General features: G+C 45.1%; 3 protein-coding genes across 7 annotated transcripts; 1 reads left to right on the top strand and 2 right to left on the bottom strand.

Annotated features, from left to right (window-relative positions):
* Window positions 1-1,394: 1,394 nt before the first annotated feature.
* Window positions 1,395-8,858, bottom strand: mrpl1 (mitochondrial ribosomal protein L1). The gene is made up of 9 exons (XM_084694353.1): window positions 8,746-8,858; window positions 8,323-8,440; window positions 7,909-8,182; window positions 5,931-6,014; window positions 3,556-3,627; window positions 3,340-3,451; window positions 2,972-3,072; window positions 2,497-2,578; window positions 1,395-1,559 (listed from the first exon to the last, which is right to left on the bottom strand). Exons 1-9 carry the CDS (start codon window positions 8,774-8,776, stop codon window positions 1,462-1,464), a joined length of 972 nt encoding a protein of 323 aa, XP_084550479.1. The 5' UTR covers window positions 8,777-8,858; the 3' UTR covers window positions 1,395-1,461.
* A 557-nt stretch (window positions 8,859-9,415) lies between these two features.
* On the top strand, window positions 9,416-18,914 carry cnot6l (CCR4-NOT transcription complex, subunit 6-like). 4 transcript variants are annotated; one of them, XM_084694350.1, is made up of 13 exons: window positions 9,416-9,536; window positions 10,450-10,571; window positions 10,745-10,931; window positions 11,201-11,286; window positions 11,390-11,479; window positions 11,609-11,677; window positions 12,038-12,195; window positions 12,596-12,750; window positions 12,999-13,150; window positions 13,493-13,708; window positions 14,319-14,518; window positions 14,628-14,833; window positions 17,798-18,914. In XM_084694350.1, the coding sequence occupies exons 2-13, from the start codon at window positions 10,460-10,462 to the stop codon at window positions 17,799-17,801; spliced, it is 1,635 nt and encodes a 544-aa protein (XP_084550476.1). In that variant the 5' UTR covers window positions 9,416-9,536; window positions 10,450-10,459; the 3' UTR covers window positions 17,802-18,914. The 4 variants fall into 4 exon arrangements, with proteins under 4 accessions (XP_084550476.1, XP_084550478.1, XP_084550475.1 ...); XM_084694352.1 differs by having other exon boundaries at window positions 9,423-9,541; XM_084694349.1 differs by having other exon boundaries at window positions 9,439-9,541; window positions 14,628-18,914.
* Window positions 18,912-20,171, bottom strand: cxcl13 (chemokine (C-X-C motif) ligand 13). Of its 2 annotated transcripts, none has more exons than XM_084694355.1 (4): window positions 19,844-20,171; window positions 19,495-19,627; window positions 19,229-19,309; window positions 18,912-19,128 (listed from the first exon to the last, which is right to left on the bottom strand). In XM_084694355.1, the coding sequence occupies exons 1-4, from the start codon at window positions 19,905-19,907 to the stop codon at window positions 19,089-19,091; spliced, it is 318 nt and encodes a 105-aa protein (XP_084550481.1). In that variant the 5' UTR covers window positions 19,908-20,171; the 3' UTR covers window positions 18,912-19,088. The 2 variants fall into 2 exon arrangements, with proteins under 2 accessions (XP_084550481.1, XP_084550480.1); XM_084694354.1 differs by having other exon boundaries at window positions 18,912-19,093; window positions 19,844-20,071.
* Window positions 20,172-20,361: the final 190 nt, after the last annotated feature.

Below are 20,361 nucleotides of genomic sequence, written 5' to 3'. Positions count from 1 at the left end.
CTCTAACACCGTAGGACGTCCCCCCGCACACTTGTGCAGAGTAAATCCAATAGTAGCCTACGGTGTACCTTCTCCGGAATTATACAAAAGTCATGTTCCTGATTACTCAGTTTGTGTACAATAACCAATATCCTTTAATCTTTTGATTCTTCATTACGTTGGGGATATAGCATAGTGTACGAATGCTTAATTTAAAGGGTTAGACAGTTTTAGTCCTTAACTTTGCCTAACAGCCATCTTGACATATTTGCAGGAACAAAACAGAAGGAAATTAGATGCAGTAAATCGAAACTTTTTTATTATCATGATGCTTAGGATGTATTCTGGAAGGAGGATGTTATTAAATGGCATTCAAGCATGTCCCTGAAAGAGTGCGCTTAACAAGAGACCGTCACGTGGGAGCAACCTGATCCCGGCCGGCGCTTTTGTCTCTGGCCAAAAATCCATCAGAGGGAAGGCTTTCAGCTGCACTATTAACGCCCAAACAGCACCAGTGGCGGATCTAAGGGGTGGCAGGGGGTGACAGCTGCCACCCCAATCTTCCCATGGAAAAATATTATTTGTACATTACAGAACATCTGGGAAACCCGGCCAATATCAGTTACAACCTGAAGCCTACAGTAGGTTTAAGTCCAAAGCTATCTTGGAAGTCATCATTGTTGTGGTCACTGCCTCATGCAAGTGTCTCAAGGGTCATGACCCAACTGCACCACCACTCACCTTTGGACATCCTCTCCCGTATTCAGTTCAATTATAATCTCAATAAATTAAATCTGTCCACATTACAGAGCTTACCCATGAAGGGGAAAATACAATAATTATAATGTGCATTTGATGTTCCATTCCCAGGAAGATATACGAGATTTGTTGTGCTGTGTGAATACTGCCATCCAGTGTTTAGATGTGAACACTGCCATCCAGTGTTTAGATGTGAACACTGCCATCCAGTGTTTAGATGTGAACACTGCCATCCAGTGTTTAGATGTGAACACTGCCATCCAGTGTTTAGATGTGAACACTGCCATCCAGTGTTTAGATGTGAACACTGCCATCCAGTGTTTAGATGTGAACACTGCCATCCAGTGTTTAGATGTGAACACTGCCATCCAGTGTTTAAATGTGAACACTGCCATCCAGTGTTTAGATGTGAACACTGCCATCCGGTGTTTAAATGTGAACACAGCCATCTAACGCTGATTGACCTGGAAGAGCCACTTCGCAGTATCGATGGAAGGAAAAGGTCCTCTTTAAATAGTAACAAATATTCCATTATATTAATATTCCATTATATTTGAGAATGTATGTATAGATTGAATGCACTGAATGGGACAATGACACTAGTTTACAGTTTGGTTCAAGCAATCTCATTCAACAAATGACAAATCCATAATACATTCATATTTTAAATGTTTTAATACAGTAACTGTGCACACGTACATGGTGGTCTTATGACCCATACTTTCACTGTTTCTGGAGCTCTTTGGGAAGGAGTTCTTCACTGCTGAAGTGCAGAGCCTCACTTGTTTGGCTTGAGATGATGGCTCTCTCTATGAACGGCCCTGTGGAGGCAACACATCAGGCTTCCTGGATGACTAAAGAAACATGTTCAGACACAACAGGCTGTCAGGTCCTCTGGGATGCACGGCTGTTTAACTCGTTCTGGTCGATGACACTGATCAAGCCGCTCACTTTTGGGGGCATTTTTTAAGATTTGGTTTGAAGTGAAGTATGACAGGAAATGTAAGAGCAAGAGCAGACACAGAAAAGGGCCCAGGCCAGATCTGAACCCAGGTCACTGCAGTAAGGGTTAACCCTACATGGAACGCACATGCCTACAAAAGGAATTTTTAAGCTAAATTTCACAATTATTTAAGACGCATGTATTTGTAGAGATTCTTATGTCAAGCTCCAATCTGTAGTTTTCAATGATGTTTACTCCCTAGTCAAATTATAAAACTGTGCCCCAAGCCTGGCCTGGTAGTAGCTTGCTATGTGATGTTTCTTGGCACAGAATCAAAGAGTTTCATGCAGGCACCAAAATACACAGGTGGCCTGCCACTATCTGGTGCTCCATAGAAAGCTGTGAGAATGACAGTAGAGGAGACAGAGCTGTATGACAGTGGAGACAGAGCTGTATGACAGTAGAGACAGAGCTGTATGACAGTAGAGACAGAGCTGTATGACAGTAGAGACAGAGCTGTATGACAGTAGAGGAGACAGAGCTGTATGACAGTAGAGACAGAGCTGTATGACAGTAGAGACAGAGCTGTATGACAGTAGAGACAGAGCTGTATGACAGTAGAGACAGAGCTGTATGACAGTAGAGACAGAGCTGTATGACAGTAGAGACAGAGCTGTATGACAGTAGAGACAGAGCTGTATGACAGTAGAGACAGCTGTGAGAATACAAGGGGGGGTGCAAACTGCAGGGTAACTGAGGTCTTCTGAAACAGCCATACTGTCATGTTGTAGGTGAGGAAGAGAGAGGGGGCGTACCGTAGCTGGCTGGCCGGTGGGTACAGACATCCACAAGGACTGTCTGGATGTTGGCGAGTAAGTGTTCCTTGGGCATGTCCAGCTGCAACAGAGAAACACAAACATCTGTCACGCATAAATATAGTTTTTTATAGGAATTATTCACACAACCTCAAACCACTCCCTGAATCCAGTGAAAATTGCAAGACTACAAGGATTGTGTATTTTTATAACTACGGCTATAATATTTCCTAACCCCACCCACACCCCCCAGCCGCAGCCCCACCCCTAGCCCCACCCCCTCCCCCACCCCCAGGCCCCACCCACACCCCCTAGCCCCACCCACACCCCCCAGCCGCAGCCCCACCCCCCAGACCCACCACCCAGCCCCACCCAAACCCCCCAGCGGCAGCCACACCCCCACCCCCCAGCCGCAGCCTCACCCGCAGCCCCACCACCTAGCCCCACCACACCCCCCATCAGCCGGAAAACTCACCAAGCCCACTTGTGTGCTGACGTAGCACTCCTTCTCCACCAGGTACTCATGACCCGTCTTGAACAGCTCCAGCATCTTGGGAATGTTTATGCCCACAGACCCTAAACCGGTTCAGAGAGAACATGGTTGGTACTGATCAAGCTTCCTCTCCACACTTGGTTGAACACTTGGTTTGTCTATTGTCCTGATAGTGTCAATGCTGTTTAGTTTCAAGAAGGAATCAGGTAATTAAACCATTGACAAACATGGAAATGTGGTAGGTGAAACAAGGTCTTGCTCCCACTACGCACGGTTGAATACTGCAGGTCCAGGGACAGAGAGAACGAGCCACCAGACTGGTGAGATGCACCCACAGCCTGCATGCTTACCTCTCCTGCTCTTGGGAAACTTTTTTCTCAGTTTGTTCTTCAGAAGAACTAGTTTGGGGAGCATGTCTGGCACAGCCACGTAGAAGTCAGCATCCACCTCATCATCCAAGATCTGAAATGAAGAGGAAGGAAAACCCTTGTAAACAAATCTGATGGGACAAAAACAACAACAAACACAAACACAGTAGGAGAGAAAGAGGAGAATCCAGATGTCACCTTCTGCACCAGGTCTGCTCCCCCCGCGAAGGCAGCCCCATTCTCCAGGGCCAGGCTGGCCTGATCAGGATCCTGCAGAGGGAACCCAACACATCACTCATGTTCTGCAGAGGGAACCCAACACATCACTCATGTTCTGCAGAGGGAACCCAACACATCACTCATGTTCTGCAGAGGGAACCCAACACATCACTCATGATCTGGGAAGCAGCGCTGAGATAAGTGCTGTGGCTAACAGATAACCATCTGAGTACGCAGCTTGTGCAGACATCCCATAAAACGTAATCAACAGTCTGATGAGGTATGCAGCCCAACAGTCCACATTTAGATTCTCTTCAGGACTTTTCCATGCCAAAACACAATAAAAACCTGTGATGGGACAAGTTAGCTGACTTAGGAACGATGCATCTTCAGTCTAATTGCTTTTATATAAGACTGCTGAACCGTCACAGGTCACAATTAGGTTTTGAAACCACTTAATAATAAAAAGTGGTTTCAAACCAGTGTAGCTCACTGCAATGCTGTAGCCTAGTCCTGTAGCTAACAAAAACATCTCCACAGCTGTTTACAGTACTAGTAGGAAGTCAAACGGCGGCACATGTTCGGCACTACCCTTACTTAAATCAAAAGTCTTTCAAAAGGTGAAACTATCTGACTAGTGACTACTAACCTGAACTCCATTGCCTGCCACCTGCCACAGCCTAAAGTTTGTCATAATCTATCTGTTTAGGAAAATAATTCATTTCAGCCTAGACCGTACAACGGAAGTAACGCTAAAACGATTTCAACTAACGCAATCGCTACCAAGACAAACACAGTCTAGTAGTAGTAGTACTTTTAACCAGGGCAGCTTCTCCACACAGCAGGGCTATATTGCATTTTGCCTTGTTACTGACAATGATCGCTACCACTGACATTTTTATCAATGAGGAATTTTCCCCTAAATAAATGTCAAGCTTATTTACGTTTTTTGGGGGCATATTTTAAGTTAGCAGATGGTATTCTACTATTTGAATCGCGATTCCATCTGAGATAGCTACTGCTGGTAACGTCGTTCTTAAAATAATCTTCAAAGGGGGTTCTTTATTAATGAATAAATGCAATATAGGCGAAATGCCTGAAAATATCACGAGAAGGGAAAAACTTACAATGACGTTTAAATCATAGAGATTAGGTCAATTTTTACACCGGTCTGACACATGTATCTGTTTTGATCCAACTATGAGGTTGCTGATCACCTTTCCCTCCTGCACGGGAAATGAGAAGACAACTATCTCATTCTACTCTTCACTCTTAGTATTTTGAGTTGTAAATGAGCAGAAAAAATTATGCTTTTAAACTATGTAATCTTTATAAATAATAAGTAGGCTATGCAATTTTATTAGTGCTGTCAAACGATTAAAATATTTAATCGCGATTAATTGCATTAATGTCATAGTTAACTCGCGATTAATCACAATTAATCGCACATTTTTATCTATTCTAAATGTCCCTGATTTCTTTTTGTCCCAATCTTTTTTCAAATTTTAATACTCTTATCAACATAGAAAAGAGGTTCGGATTGCTTTGTGCAAATATTTTTTTTATTGAAAACAAAATTGCAATCGCCTGGCTTTGACGAGGGGGCAGAGAATTCGCATCAGCTGTGTGCTTGGCCATCAAGTGGTATTTCAGACTGGACGTGCTGCGATGATAGCTCAGTTTACAATGACAAAACACACAGATCACTGGTCTTGTCAATAGAACCATTTGGCAACTTTTTAAAAGCAAACTTTCCATTCAGAATCTTATTGGCATCCATTTCGGCATCTCGCGCTCGTCATCCACTCAAAACGTAACGTTAGCCTACTACCAGAGAATGTCTAATATCCGTAAACGGGCTCTGCTACTACTCTTTAGCCAGCTCGCAAGCCAAACGAGTGTTTGGCGTGCCTGTTGTTTTGTTTCCGGTCTAGCTAGATCCGGTGTGGTGTTGTAGTTTTTCTAACGTCGGCAGTTGTTGCAACAGCATGTGAAAAAAACTACTAAGTTTGCTAAGCCAAAAAGAGCGTTAATCGCGCGATAAAAAAATTGACGCCGTTAATTTGGGTTTGCGTTAACGCCGTTAATAACGCGTTAAACTGACAGCACTAATTTTTATATAAAATATACAGAAATATCAGTTGTAAAATGTAATGTGCAACCAACATAAGTAAGCACACCCTACAATTTCCCCAGAAATTGTACCCTCAATAGTTATAATTCAAATAAAATGTTTACAAGGTAACATATTGTCTATTGCTACAAAAGATGGCTATGAACACAGCACTCTACACAAACAATTGGAAGAAAATGAATTAGAAGAAATTGATAGATTTTGTAGCGAAATATCTTACCTCTGTGAAAACTCCTACTTTGTTTACTTCGGTCTTAAATGGGTATGGTAAGTGAACAGTGCTGACAAAGGTATCTACCTTTTTCTGAAACAAAGATTGTTGGAACAGAGGTTGAATACTATGACAATTCATCTTTTCCAAACAGCAATGATGCCAACATCACAACACTTCATGACACAAATGGCCAAGCCTAAATATATCACAAAATAATCATTTAGCTGACACTTTTTTCCAAAGGGATTTACAGGAGAGGATGGGAATAGATAGTTACCAACACCATATCCCATGCTTATGTAACACAGGTGCTTCTGTCTATGGGGACTTTAATTTTGACGATTTTCTTTTCACCGGCGCTCTAGCGGGAGATGCAAAAACTCCTGAGTAGAAGAAGAGCTAGCAGAAGAAGAGCTGAATCTCCATGAGCACTGCAGTAGAAGAAGAGCTAGCAGAAGAAGAGCTGACACTCCATGAGCGCTGCAGTAGAAGAAGAGCTAGCAGAAGAAGAGCTGACACTCCATGAGCGCTGCAGTAGAAGAAGAGCTAGCAGAAGAAGAGCTGACACTCCATGAGCGCTGCAGTAGAAGAAGAGCTAGCAGAAGAAGAGCTGAATCTCCATGAGCGCTGCAGTAGAAGGTAACACTGTTACGTTGGAGCTGTGATATCAGACAGTGATGCACGGTCAGTCAAAGTTTGGCAAGTTAGTGTATGCTATCCTTATTGTGTGAAACTGAGGACTTATGTAGAGCCAAAGTCGGTTAATTGCGTGATTGGACGGAGAATGGTGCTGGAGACTGGCTGAGGGCACGAGAGAGAGTTGCTGGAGCCGTGAGTTTCTTTCAGAACACTGTTGTTTTTTTCGTAATTCTTACCGGAGGCATTTTTGAGAGTCCTGCAATTTTTGTGAGTCATCTATGAACTGTGTTGGAGCAAAATACGTTGATTTCTTTCTACGAACCAATTGATTGCACTTGACAGTGAACAATAACGTAAACGATCGTTTTTGAAGGAGTGATTTATATTTTTTTTGGTGGTCTGTGTTCAAGGTTTGTTTTGGAGAGACATTGTTTTTCTTTTGCGATTCAGATTACTCAGTTAATGCGTGCGAGCTGTGCCATTGTGTGTCAGGAAGTTTTCCTGAGTTTTTTTTTAAAGGCAGACATCTGACAGGTGTCTTGTAAACTTACCTTGGGGTAGGGGCGTCTCACTGGCACTATTAGGATTAGGTGGGTGGGGATGTGAATTTTGGCTTATTTTCCATCACATGCACTTCAGGAAGCCACCGTATTGACATACTCACCTGAAGCCTACACTACCTATTCCTGTAGTATATAGTAAAATTGTGTCAGGTAAAACATGTACACAGTGTGCATATTGAGACTCAAAGCACTAGAGTGGGGACTAAGATCCTGTTGCTCTTTAAGGCTTCCAGGGTAGTGTTTAAATATCCCCTACAAAACAAGACATACAGTCTTGTTACACTCAGACTGCAGGTATCTAGCCTCCCAGGTATCCCATGCTCAGACTGCAGGTATCTAGCCTCCCAGGTATCCCATGCTCAGACTGCAGGTATCTAGCCTCCCAGGTATCCCATGCTCAGACTGCAGGTATCTAGCCTCCCAGGTATCCCATGCTCAGACTGCAGGTATCTAGCCTCCCAGGTATCCCATGCTCAGACTGCAGGTATCTAGCCTCCCAGGTATCCCATGCTCAGACTGCAGGTATCTAGCCTCCCAGGTATCCCATGCTCAGACTGCAGGTGTCTAGCCTCCCAGGTATCCCATGCTCAGACTGCAGGTATCTAGCCTCCCAGGTATCCCATGCTCAGACTGCAGGTATCTAGCCTCCCAGGTATCCCATGCTCAGACTGCAGGTATCTAGCCTCCCAGGTATCCCATGCTCAGACTGCAGGTATCTAGCCTCCCAGGTATCCCATGCTCAGACTGCAGGTATCTAGCCTCCCAGGTGGGTGTCAGCTCACCTTTTTCTCTAGTTTCATGTCCAGCTTCAGCTCGATATAAACAGACTGGTGTGGGGGGGTGAGGTCCAGCTTCTGAAAGCTCTTCAGCATATCGACAGCCTCAGCTGCCCCGTGGGCAGGTCGCGGGTAGTACCGCGACAAGTACACGTCATCAACAGGAGCCCACGCCGTTAGACCAAACGGCTTGTGGCGGCCCGTATTATCGATCACCTTCTTCTCTTTCTTCTCCTCTTTTACTTTCTTCTCCTCTTTCTTCTTGTCTTGTCTTTTTAGCCTGCCGGTAGGAAAACAGGATGCGTTGGTCATTGCTTATAGAGTGGATATACTATTAACATAAGTAAAAAAGTAAATACATATATTTATTTAAAGTGGTAGGCTATGTATTTCAATTATTTGAGAATAAGTTTAACTTACTTCACGGCCGCAAAGGTCCTTACTGTGAGTTGCCTGGGTGCAGTTATAGAGGCGTGTGTGTTGTAGATGGATGTTGGACAACCTGCAGTTAGGAGCTGTCTTTGGCATCCTGCCACAACTGAAAAACATTAAGTAACCGCTGTTCAAGTGCTTCAGACACCACTAGCTAGTACTACGTTAACGTAATATTAGTGAATAACCAAGCCAATTCATCATTGGGCAGCGAAAGCTAGCTGGTCCGCTAGCTACTTAAGCTAGCTGGAGTAGCCTACTTTAGATGCTTTGTAAGAGAACAAATACGAGGACAGTGACAACAATGATAGTGATAGCTCTATAGACATTAAATAATACATTGCCGGATTTAAAACAATGAGCGAAATAACAGCATTCAACATGAGTATACAATTTTATATGCCGACTGACCTTTTAAAAGGCTTCTCGTGCACGTTGCCATGTTGGCTTTCACACTGGTCTAGTCCGTGAAGAAACAATGCATGATATATTAAGTACCGACCAGTATCATCCATACCGAGGAAGGTTCCGCTCAGATTATTGGTTATAGGAGATATTACTGATAAGTGGTACAACAATCCATATGTGAAGCCATATGTGAACAAGTTTGGTGCAATGTTTTTACATTGAAACACAAGTCAAGGCAACACTTTATAACTAGTAAACGTTTTGATGGGAACATATTGCATGGTTCTAACCAAAAGGCTATCCCAATTCATTCAATTAGACGTAGGCCTAATGTGCTACTTTAGGCTACAAGTAAATAATAATTCAGCAAGTTAAAGACAAAACATTACTTTAACTACTGTCCCCATATCTGGATAAAGAAAAACGCACTTGAGTGGTGTAAAAACCTATCAATCCACAATAACGAACGTCCAATGAAACGTCATGAAAAAAAAAATATATATTTGTTCAACCTTTCAAAACCTGTTATTCGAAACTTTTTAATATATATATTTTTTCAACTTTTCAAAACCTGACATTTTCCAATCAATGTGATGGATTACTCTCCATGTGATGGATTACTCTCCATGAGATGGATTACTTTCCAACAGGGTTCGCAGGCACGAGCGGAAGCCCTGTTTGTTGTTCTTCCTTCAGTCTTGACTGAGCGTGTAGGACTTGGACGTCCGAGCGCGCTGCCTGCATGTCTTTCTCCATACCACCACCAACTCTACCCTGCCACCCCCCGCATGCATGTAAGGTAATTTGTTGTGCTTTGGCTACCATGACAGTTTGTTTTTGAAGGCTGTCTTCGTTTTTTTCCTGCAAGTATACTTACCTTACCTCTTTGCAAGGTCCGACTGCTAGCTAACTCACCCCGAGGAGGGACAGAGCTGCAGCCGGTTGGTTAAGGACTCAAGGCCCGTGCCTTAGCTCGCGGGGATATTTGCTTTGTTAACCAACATGACAGTGCTTTTATTTTAGTGATACAACTGTGAATATTATGCATTGTTAAAATCCCGTTTCAGTAAAGCATTTCTGTTGATACATTTTGTGGTTTACCAGCTGACAAATAACTTGCCTTTAAAGGCGGCCTACAGCAGATGACAGTCACTCATTTGGCAGTGCTCATGTGTTCTGTGAACTTCAAAGTAAATCAGTTGTCATGCGTGCGACCAACTTTAAAAGGCCGCTGCAAATGACAACCTTTTTTGTCGTTTTAAACTCTTAATAAATACAAAAATGTGTATGTGATGAAACGTGTAACAGTAACGTTATATGCGAGGAGGGACAACGACTGACCAGAAATAATCTAGGGACTATTGACATAGCTACTTATTTGCAGCTACCGCTACTTGTAACCGCCTTCAGTGCGCAAAGATAAACAGGTTACGTAAGTGCGCTACACATGTATTCTTCCCTCTTGCAACGTTGTAATGCTTGGAAAACGACAGTTGGTTTTTAGATGATATATATTTCTCTACAAAGATAAATTAGACTTCCGCAGTCGTTGATGAAGCTGGATCTATGATATAATGCCTCTCATAATAACTTGTTTAAGGTACCATGAGTTGATGCAGTCAGCTCAGTGAACCAGTTTTGTTTTTTATGATTGTTATACTGGGATGAGTTTCCCTTAATGCTGTTGTGTTGTGCCGTTCTTTCCAGATTAACAGATATGCCAAAGGAAAAATATGATCCTCCAGATCCTCGACGATTATATACCATCATGTCAGCCGAGGACGCAGCCAATGGGAAGAAGTCCCATTGGGCCGAGTTGGAGATATCTGGTCAGTTACCTCACTTACCTGGTCAGGTACCTCACCTGACCAAGTGTAATTGACTTTGGTGCTTTAATAATGCCAGTAGTGATCATACTTGTTTATAACTGCTGCTCCATGGTGCAGAGCAGGTTAGGTTGTTTATAACTGCTGCTCCATGGTGCACCTGTTTACTGGTGCAGGGCGTGTTAGGATCCTGAGCAGCTCTCTGTGGACACTCACCCACCTGACGGCACTGCACATCAACGACAACAACCTCAGTCGTATTCCAGCAGACATCGCCAAGCTTCCCCGCCTGCTGTACCTGAACCTGTCCTCCAACAAGCTCCGCAGCCTGCCCGCAGAGCTGGGCAACATGACGTCTCTCAGGTAGACCACCTGCACAGCACAACAATGTGGATGTTACAAGCAGATATTGCGTAGTTCTACTACCAGTCAAGTGGTGTCACACAACAATTCTGAACTACAATTGTAAACACTCTGCTTTGTAAACTGGCATTATTTGTTTCCTGAATCCTTTTTTGCAGTTGAAATGTTGGGATGTTTCTTTAGATTCTCAAATGGGTTGAGTTGAAAACGGGGCTTAAATGTAATCCTTCCTGGACAGGGCTCTCATGCTTCCCTTCACATCTTTCCAGGGAATTACTTTTGAACAACAATCTTTTAAGAGTTCTGCCTTACGAACTTGGGCGGCTGTTCCAGTTACAAACCTTGGGTCTGAAAGGTATGTGTTTCGTTACGTTGCTTTACTGTGTAAGCTGGACCTGGATGTGATTGAACTGTTGATTTACTCTCTGTGTGGCCTCACCTGACTGGTGCTGTCCCAGGTAACCCTTTGTCACAAGACATCCTCAACCTCTACCAGGAAGCAGATGGAACCAGAAAGCTTTTGAACTACATGCTCGACAATCTAGCAGGTAAAGGATGCTGCCAGATCTACCAGAGAACCATGGCCACATCTCGTACACATTCAACCAACCGTTTAGTGTCAACCAGAGCAGCTCAGATGAACTGTCTTGTTGGGTTTTGTCTCCTGTTCTGTGCAGTGCACCCAGAGCAGCTTCCCCAAAGACCATGGATCACCTTGAAAGAGCGAGACCAAATGATCCCCACAGGTACTTCTCTAAATAGTATCTATTCAATATCAAAGCTATTACTATTGTCAGTAAAATCTATTATTATTATTACGTCCCAGCAGTTTTCTTGTATTTGTCCAATTAAAGAAGATTCAAACGTCAGACTTGTAGCATTTGCAACACTCAGCAGTAGGATGATACTGTGTTTTGGTAGAATGTTGTTCCATTGGTCATCATAACTCACACTTGACTATAAGTATGTCAGCTTCCTAGCCCTGTCCTCCCCTCTCCTCTCTCTCCCCTCGCCTCTCTCTCCCCTCTCCTCTCTCTCCCCTCGCCTCTCTCTCCCCTCGCCTCTCTCTCCCCTCGCCTCTCTCTCCCCTCTCCTCTCTCTCCCAGCCGTGCTCACGGTCATGTGCTACAACGTGCTCTGCGACAAGTACGCCACGCGGCAGCTGTATGGGTACTGCCCCTCCTGGGCACTGAGTTGGGAGTACAGGAAGAAGGGCATCATGGAGGACATTAATACCTGCGACGCCGACATCATCAGCCTGCAGGTGGGGCTGTGTGCTTATGTCAATCAGAGTCAGCAGAACTAGTCATTTATCTTCCTGATCAGGAAACAGTCTGACTCTGTTCAGGACAAACAAGCGTACAACATGTTGCGGATGTAACAACCACTTAGGAAGGACTGCACAGGAAGGACTTCACAGGAAGGACTTTACAGGAAGCCAGTTCATGGATCATGACCCTAGCATGCTCTTGCTTATCAAGCAGCATCAAACTCAAAGCTGTGTCAGGATAGCACTACATTATTTGTAGCATTAAAGCTGGTCAGACAGAGTTTCAATCATTAGACAGTTTCGTGTTTGTTTGGTACACAAACACATTCTCACACCTTTTACGTGTGGAATCGTTCCCTGAGCCGTGTGTGTGCGTGTGTGTGCGTTCCCCCAGGAGGTGGAGACAGAGCAGTACTACAGCCTCTTCCTGGCTACGCTGAAGGAGCGTGGCTACGACGGCTACTTCTGTCCCAAGTCCCGAGCCAAGCTGGTGTCAGAGCAGGAGAGGAAGCACGTCGACGGCTGTGCCGTGTTCTTCAAGACGGAAAAGTGAGAGAACTGCTTTTCTGTACCTGTCACTTCAGTTTGCTGATGCACGTTTGATGATGCATCCATAAGAGGGCAGGAGTTACTAATTCAAAGAAATATGAGGTCTGACATTGTCATGAGTATGACAACATTTGATGACTTGGTACTAATGCCTCATAAGTTGCATGCAGCACCACACCCTAGATTGGACCTTTTTTTAGAGATCCCAGACGTGGAGCTGGGAGTCATCTGTGTGTGGTTGCGTTCAGGTTCACTCTGGTGCAGAAACACACGGTAGAGTTCAACCAGGTTGCTATGGCGAACTCGGAGGGGTCGGAGGTCATGCTAAACAGGGTGATGACAAAGGACAACATAGGGGTCGCCGTCCTGCTGGAGGTCAACAAAGACATGTTCTCTGGAGGTAAGACAAAGCTTTTGTTTTGTGGCAAAGAGATTTAGATCAATAAACATGTCGTTGTGTCATTGAGGCGCAGTACCTAGATGTAACAGTAGAGGGCAGTTGCTGCTCTGCAGTATTAACCATTGTAGGTTCTGTATCATTTTTATCCAGATAGTTGAGGGAGTGAATTACAACAACAACAATTCAATAGCATTCATTTAAATTCAGATAAGTGTGTGAACTTGAGACGTGTTATTATTTGAATGGGGCGTGGTGTTGCACCTGTCCCCTCCTGAATGGGGCGTGGTGTTGCACCTGTCCCCTCTTGAATGGGGCGTGGTGTTGTTCTGTCCCTCCCTGCAGGCCTGAAGCCTCTGCAGGAGAAGCAGCTCGTCCTAGTGGCCAACGCCCACATGCACTGGGACCCAGAGTACTCAGACGTGAAGCTGATCCAGACCATGATGTTCCTGTCTGAGCTGAAGAGCATCGCCCAGAGGGCCTCAGGCTGCCAGGACACCCACGACTCCATCTCCATCCCCATCGTCCTGTGTGCCGACCTCAACTCTCTCCCTGACTCTGGTAAGTCAACACAGCCTCAGTGTGACTCTGGTAGGTCAACACAGCCTCAGTGTGACTCTGGTAGGTCAACACAGCCTCAGTGTGACTCTGGTAGGTCAACACAGCCTCAGTGTGACTCTGGTAGGTCAACACAGCCTCAGTGTGACTCTGGTAGGTCAACACAGCCTCAGTGTGACTCTGGTAGGTCAACACAGCCTCAGTGTGACTCTGGTAGGTCAACACAGCCTCAGTGTGACTCTGGTAGGTCAACACAGCCTCAGGTAGGTCAAGTTGACCGATTCATAAATACATTTGAAATTACATTACATTACATTTACATGTAGTCATTTAGCAGACGCTCTTATCCAGAGCAACTTACAGTAAGTACAGGGTCATTCTCCCCGAGGCAAGTAGGGTGAAGTGCCTTGCCCAAGGACAGAACATCATTTGGCGAGGCCGGGAGTCGAACCAGCGACCTTCTGATTAATAGTCCGACTCCCTAGCCGCTCAGTCATCTGATCGCTGATAATTTACATTTGTAATTAAAATAATTTCTATAACAAAAAGTGTTCTTTATCTGTCAGTGAGGTAAACATGGTCGTGTAGGTAAGGTGAAGTGTTTTATGTGAAGGTGTGGTGGAGTACCTGAGCAGGGGAGGCGTGGCAGAAAACCACAAGGACTTCAAGGACCTGCGCTACAGCCAGTGTCTCAACAACTTCAGCTGCAACGGCAAGAGCGGCACTGACGGCAGCATCACTCACAGCTTCCAGCTGAGGAGCGCCTACGAGGGCAGCCCCATGCCCTACACCAACTACACCTACGACTTCAAGGTGAGGAACACACTGTCTAACCCTACAAGGGCGGCCTTATAGTGAAGTTTTGTAATTTGGAATGGTGACTTTATTGAACATGCTCTCTCTCTTCTCTCCCCTCCCTCAGGGTGTGATCGACTACATCTTCTTCTCCAGGACACACATGAGTGTTTTGGGGCTGCTGGGGCCCCTGGAGACCCAGTGGCTGAAGGACAACCACATCCCAGGCTGCCCCCACCCTCACATCCCCTCAGACCACTTCTCCCTCTTGGCCCAGCTGGAGCTGCACCCGCCCCCACCCCCCCTCAACGGGCTGCACCTGGCCGCCCACAGGTAGCGCCCCCCTCGACTGGCCCCCCTCCTCGCACCTCGTCCACCTGCTCCAGTGCAGCCCAGAGGACCCTGTGTAGCTTCACTACATAACTGTCAAACTCAGACTCAATCCTCTCTCTTGCCATTTCTCTCAAAGGAGTGAAGTATTCACCTGACGATGGTCCTTTTTTAACCTTCTTGCACCTGAGTGAATGATCTCCCCAGCCTCTCTGCTTTGGCCACATAAAAGGCTTCAAACCAAATGTGTGTGTGGGGGTTAGCTCATTCTTAGGGTTGTGGTTCTGCTGCTTTACATCAGGAACCCCAGCGTTTGTTTTTTCCCATGAGATCTTAGGCTCTAGATGTAGTCATGGTAGCTGAGTAGGCAGGTCTTTACAGCGAGCTGGACAAGGGAGGCCTTGTCTCAGCTCCCAGTCTCCTGACAGATGAGAACTTGAAGTCAAATTGGTAGTTGCTTCATGGCAGTTCTTCCAACATGTTAGATTTATAGCACATCAAACATGACCCCCTGAATGTTGATTCTGTCTAAACATACAACACATTATATCAGGGATTGCTGCTCCTATAAGAGTCCGCTTTCGACACTACGCTTAGCAACAAGAGGGAAATCAAAAATGAAACGTATTGTGAAATTTTGAAGCTTTTCAGAAGCTGGGATTCTCAGCAGGATCCTGGCTGCTGTAGTAGAGCAGAGTGGTTCAGCTCCTGGCTGCTGTAGTAGAGCAGAGTGGTTCAGCTCCTGGCTGCTGTAGTAGAGCAGAGTGGTTCAGCTCCTGGCTGCTGTAGTAGAGCAGAGTGGTTCAGCTCCTGGCTGCTGTAGTAGAGCAGAGTGGTTCAGCTCCTGGCTGCTGTAGTAGAGCAGAGTGGTTCAGCTCCTGGCTGCTGTAGTAGAGCAGAGTGGTTCAGCTCCTGGCTGCTGTAGTAGAGCAGAGTGGTTCAGCTCCTGGCTGCTGTAGTAGGAAGTTATGACAATCATAACTACACCTGGGTCCTTTAGACTTGGTCTACAATGGTTATTTCTCCATTGGTAAAATAAGGGGGAGGACAAAAGAGAAGTCTAGCCCGGTTCTTAAACCCTGCAGGTTCTGGAGAGGGTCGCTGTTCTTAGATCCTGCAGGTTCTGGAGAGGGTGGCTGTTCTTAAACCCTGCAGGTTCTGGAGAGGGTGGCTGTTCTTAGACCCTGCAGGTTCTGGAGAGGGTGGCTGTTCTTAGACCCTGCAGGTTCTGGAGAGGGTGGCTGTTCTTAGACCCTGCAGGTTCTGGAGAGGGTGGCTGTTCTTAGACCCTGCAGGTTCTGGAGAGGGTGGCTGTTCTTAGACCCTGCAGGTTCTGGAGAGGGTGGCTGTTCTTAGACCCTGCAGGTTCTGGAGAGGGTGGCTGTTCTTAGACCCTGCAGGTTCTGGAGAGGGTGACTGTTCTTAGACCCTGCAGGTTCTGGAGAGGGTGACTGTTCTTAGACCCTGCAGGTTCTGGAGAGGGTGGCTGTTCTTAGACCCTGCAGGTTCTGGAGAGGGTGACTGTTCTTAGACCCTGCAGGTTCTGGAGAGGGTGGCTGTTCTTAGACCCTGCAGGTTCTGGAGAGGGTGGCTGTTCTTAGACCCTGCAGGTTCTGGAGAGGGTGGCTGTCGTCAGAGCCCTCTGAGCTGACCTGCACCCTTTCACAGTGACAGCTGTTCTTCTTTCTATTTTTCACCCCTAAATTCCCAAAACACACCGAATTGCCTAAAGCGTTTTCCAAAACCCTAACCCTTCCAAAAATGAATCTTATAAGCTTCGCCGTGTGATATGATGTGAATTTCTCAATATATGAAAATAGTTTCCCATGTTGGGACAACATATACATGTTGTTGGCCAGATCTGTATGGGTTTAAAAAACAATCCTAAACGTATTTATGTGCACACACACGTGCTGCAACAGAAGACAAAGTCAACTCATTTAAATGGTGTCAAATGCAGTTTTAGGGTTCTATGCATTCTGAATGACCTTTCAGCCCTAATACTGACACAGAATTAGGTCCTGAACAATCTAAATAGCAAGAGAAATTGTCGGCCTGAAAAAAGCTTTAGTAGTAGGAAGTAGAAGTGAGTTATAAACATCTGGATGGACAACGTGCGTCCTTGTCTGTAGTCATGTATGTTTCATGTCCACATACATGACTACATGGTTAAACCCATCAGTCACAAGGTTCAGTCCAGTTAGTGCCTGGCTGGTAAGAAGCCACCATGATCAAACCTACTGTTTCTTTTGTCAAGTATTTGAAAAAAGCCATATATTTTGGGGTTCATATGCATAAATGTTAATTATTGTTACACTGTATGTCCAGTTTTAAGCTGCTGTTGACATAACTTGCCTTGGCATTGGAAAGGCTTTGCTTTCTTTTGCGTTATTTGATGCTAACCAACATGTGTACGAACGCGCTTCTGACCAGCTGTGAGCATTTCAGGGCCCATACTTCACTCTGTAGGCTGTTCTGTCTGTGGTGTTTGCCCCTTCTGCCTAGTGCACCACTGTTGTTTGTGAAAGCCCGCCCCTGTTTGTGAAAGCCCACCCCTGTTTGTGAAACCCCGCCCCTGTTTGTGAAAGCCCACCCGTTTGTGAAACCCCGCCCCTGTTTGTGAAAGCCCGCCCCTGTTTGTGAAAGCCCGCCCCTGTTTGTGAAAGCCCGCCCCTGTTTGTGAAAGCCCGCCCCTGTTTGTGAAAGCCCGCCCCTGTTTGTGAAAGCCCGCCCCTGTTTGTGAAAGCCCGCCCAAATTTTACAAACAGTGAGAAAGCCAATGACTCTGGGCATTTTTGTCGAATTGAAAGGCAGTACAAAACAGTATTACCAGCTTTTGGAAAGAGATAAATGTTCTAGATTTAAAAGGAAATTGTCTAGTTTTTTTCTCAGCATTTGAAAGATTTTAGTTTTAAATGTTGATTAATTCATATTCTTAAATAATATTCTTTTTGTCCCTCTTTCCAGCTGACTTTTCTGCTTCTGAGTTCGGAATAAGGACTTCACCCTCTTACCTGTTACCCTTCCACCTCAAACGTACTCTTTTACACTTACATACCGCCAATTAAAAACTACAGACAGTTCATGAAACTCAACACTAATTTATGATACAAATTGATCACATTGTTTATATAGAGCACACCTCACATTTTTAGGACGTGCCTAGTTTGTACTCTCTCAAACAGCAGCACTGCCGACAAGTCGAAGAAGTTCAAAAGAATGACATCCTTCATGCCTTCCATCCTTCCATCCTTCTTTTTTACAAAGAGAACAGCAGAGTGGTGTTGAGAGAGAGGCTCTGTGGAGTCACCTAACTGTGGGTCCTGTTCTGTCCACACAGCTTCAGTCTCTGCCTGCCTGTCAAAGGCTCATCTGTTACTGGCTGTGACGACAGGTTGGTGCTGTCTAAGGTGTGCAGCTGTACTGAAGGATATTCAGCAGGTGATTAGCTGCCATTTAAGAGTTTTTGTAGCTCTACAGATGTAACAGGCCTGAAATTGTTACTCAAAAACATGACTTTGCGTGTGATTTGCTTAATTATGTATGTTGGAGTGATAATGAGTGATGGACATTTGTGCAGTTGCAACCACCAGCACAACCCCCCCCAACCCTCCTACCCTGGTAGTGACTTACTGAGGTGAAATGTGGGTTGTGAGGTTAGACCAGTTGATAAACAGGTCTAACCTCACAGGTTTATTGTGCTGAAAACACGTGTGACACATCGTACTTATCGTAGTTATGCAATGGGGGTTAGGAATGACCAGCACAGCAACCAGCATTCTAAAGGTGCAATTTCAATAAAAAGATTTATGAAAGATTTCTATCGTACCTTTTGGCAGTCTGATGACACAAGGGGAGCTGAGTGAGCTGAAGAGATGTGCCTCTGAAGGGGTTAGGGTCAGGTGTTTGCAGCACAGCACCTAACACTGCTGGCTGACTTGTTTCGCTCTGAAAAAAACAAGTGTTTGTTTCAGGCTTTCAGTTACTGGATGTTTACTTCAGTTGAAACAGTAGACTCTTTACTGGCACTATCATTCACTTCCCCCTCCGTCTCACTTGGGCAATAAAGAGTCATTTTAAATCATGTTTTATGTTGTCTTTATTCATTTTCATGTGTTGAATACCAACATTTGTCTTTATTTCATGCTATCGTGTAACAATGAAATACAGGATCATTTTCTGGCAAGATCAAGCAGTTGTACACGTGTTAGTTAGTGAGGGGAGAGGGGATGGGCTTCTGCTGATCTCTTCTGCTTCTTCAGTCTGTGGACAGAAGACCAGCGTGAGGCATCATCCATCTGGATTACAGGCCAAATAATGAGCACAGATTTGTTCATGTTTATGAGAGAGAGGGAGGTAGAAAGAGGCTGAAGGAGTGAAAGATGGATTTTTATTCACCTTTGCAGTTTGATAATGACCTTTTGAATCCACTTCTCGTCTGGATTGACACAGACAGTGGCGTTGTCTTTCTTGGTGATTCTGACGAAGACAGGATTGTTTGTGGTTCATTTCATTTTAATTAAGGACTGATCAATTTTAATTAAGGACAAAATCTTTCATCCAAAATCTCTCCAGGAGAGTAACTCCAATCAAGCAGCAGCAGTCCAACACAGAATTGTTAACAATCTTTTTTGTAAGTAGCGTTTTAGTGTGTTGAGCCTCACATGATCTCAGTGTGGCGACAGCTGGCCCCTGGGGTCTGGATATTGATGGTCCTGATGAGGCGAGGGGCCACAGGGACAGAGCTGGTGCGGATACAGTGGCACTTCAGCGTGGGGCCAAACCCATCAGGGAAGGCTGCAGGGGCACAGGTGGAGGTTAGCACAGGTGGAGGTTAGCACAGGTGGAGGTTAGCACAGGTGGAGCAAGTGAGAAGAGGAATTCTTTATGTATGTGAGTATGAAAACTGACAAGCATGCTGATAATACAGAAGAAGCATAGTATTTTCACATCAATTATTGTAATATACACATATTGTTTCTACAGTTGGATACATGACATTGGTGGACTCACCATGAACAGAGATGTTGCAGCAGAAAGCCAGGATGCTGAGCAGCAGCAGCTGGGTGACAAACATGCTGAGGTCTGGGCAGGCAGGCAGGCTGTGGAGGTGGAGAGAGGGGCGAGAGACTCAGAGGCTGTCAGCGTGGAGGTGGAGAGAGGGGCGAGAGACTCAGAGGCTGTCAGCGTGGAGGTGGAGAGAGGGATGAGATGCTCAGGGTTTATATAGCTCAAAACAGGGAAGTGGGGGCTGTGAAACTGTCCCTACCCTGAGGGTTTGACCACATTATCTATGTTTGTGGATGTGAGTGGGCAAATTGTGATATCAACAACTTTTCCCCTAATTAGGGGATTGTTCATGATACATTTAGTTTAGAATCCTTTTTGCCCAAAAATTCAGACTTTTTTTGTGAAAATATTTAGTAAACCTTTGAAACTTTTTATCCACACACACAACACGTTTGTCTTTTAAAAAACTTTTTTTCAACCTTTCCAACCTTTTTTTTCACAACTATTTTTTCACACACAGT

The sequence above is a fragment of the Hypomesus nipponensis genome, chromosome 28 (genome assembly GCF_054491055.1).
Source record: "Hypomesus nipponensis isolate SF chromosome 28, ASM5449105v1, whole genome shotgun sequence".
Lineage (NCBI taxonomy): Eukaryota > Metazoa > Chordata > Actinopteri > Osmeriformes > Osmeridae > Hypomesus > Hypomesus nipponensis.
This window is presented reverse-complemented; position numbering and strand designations above follow the sequence as displayed.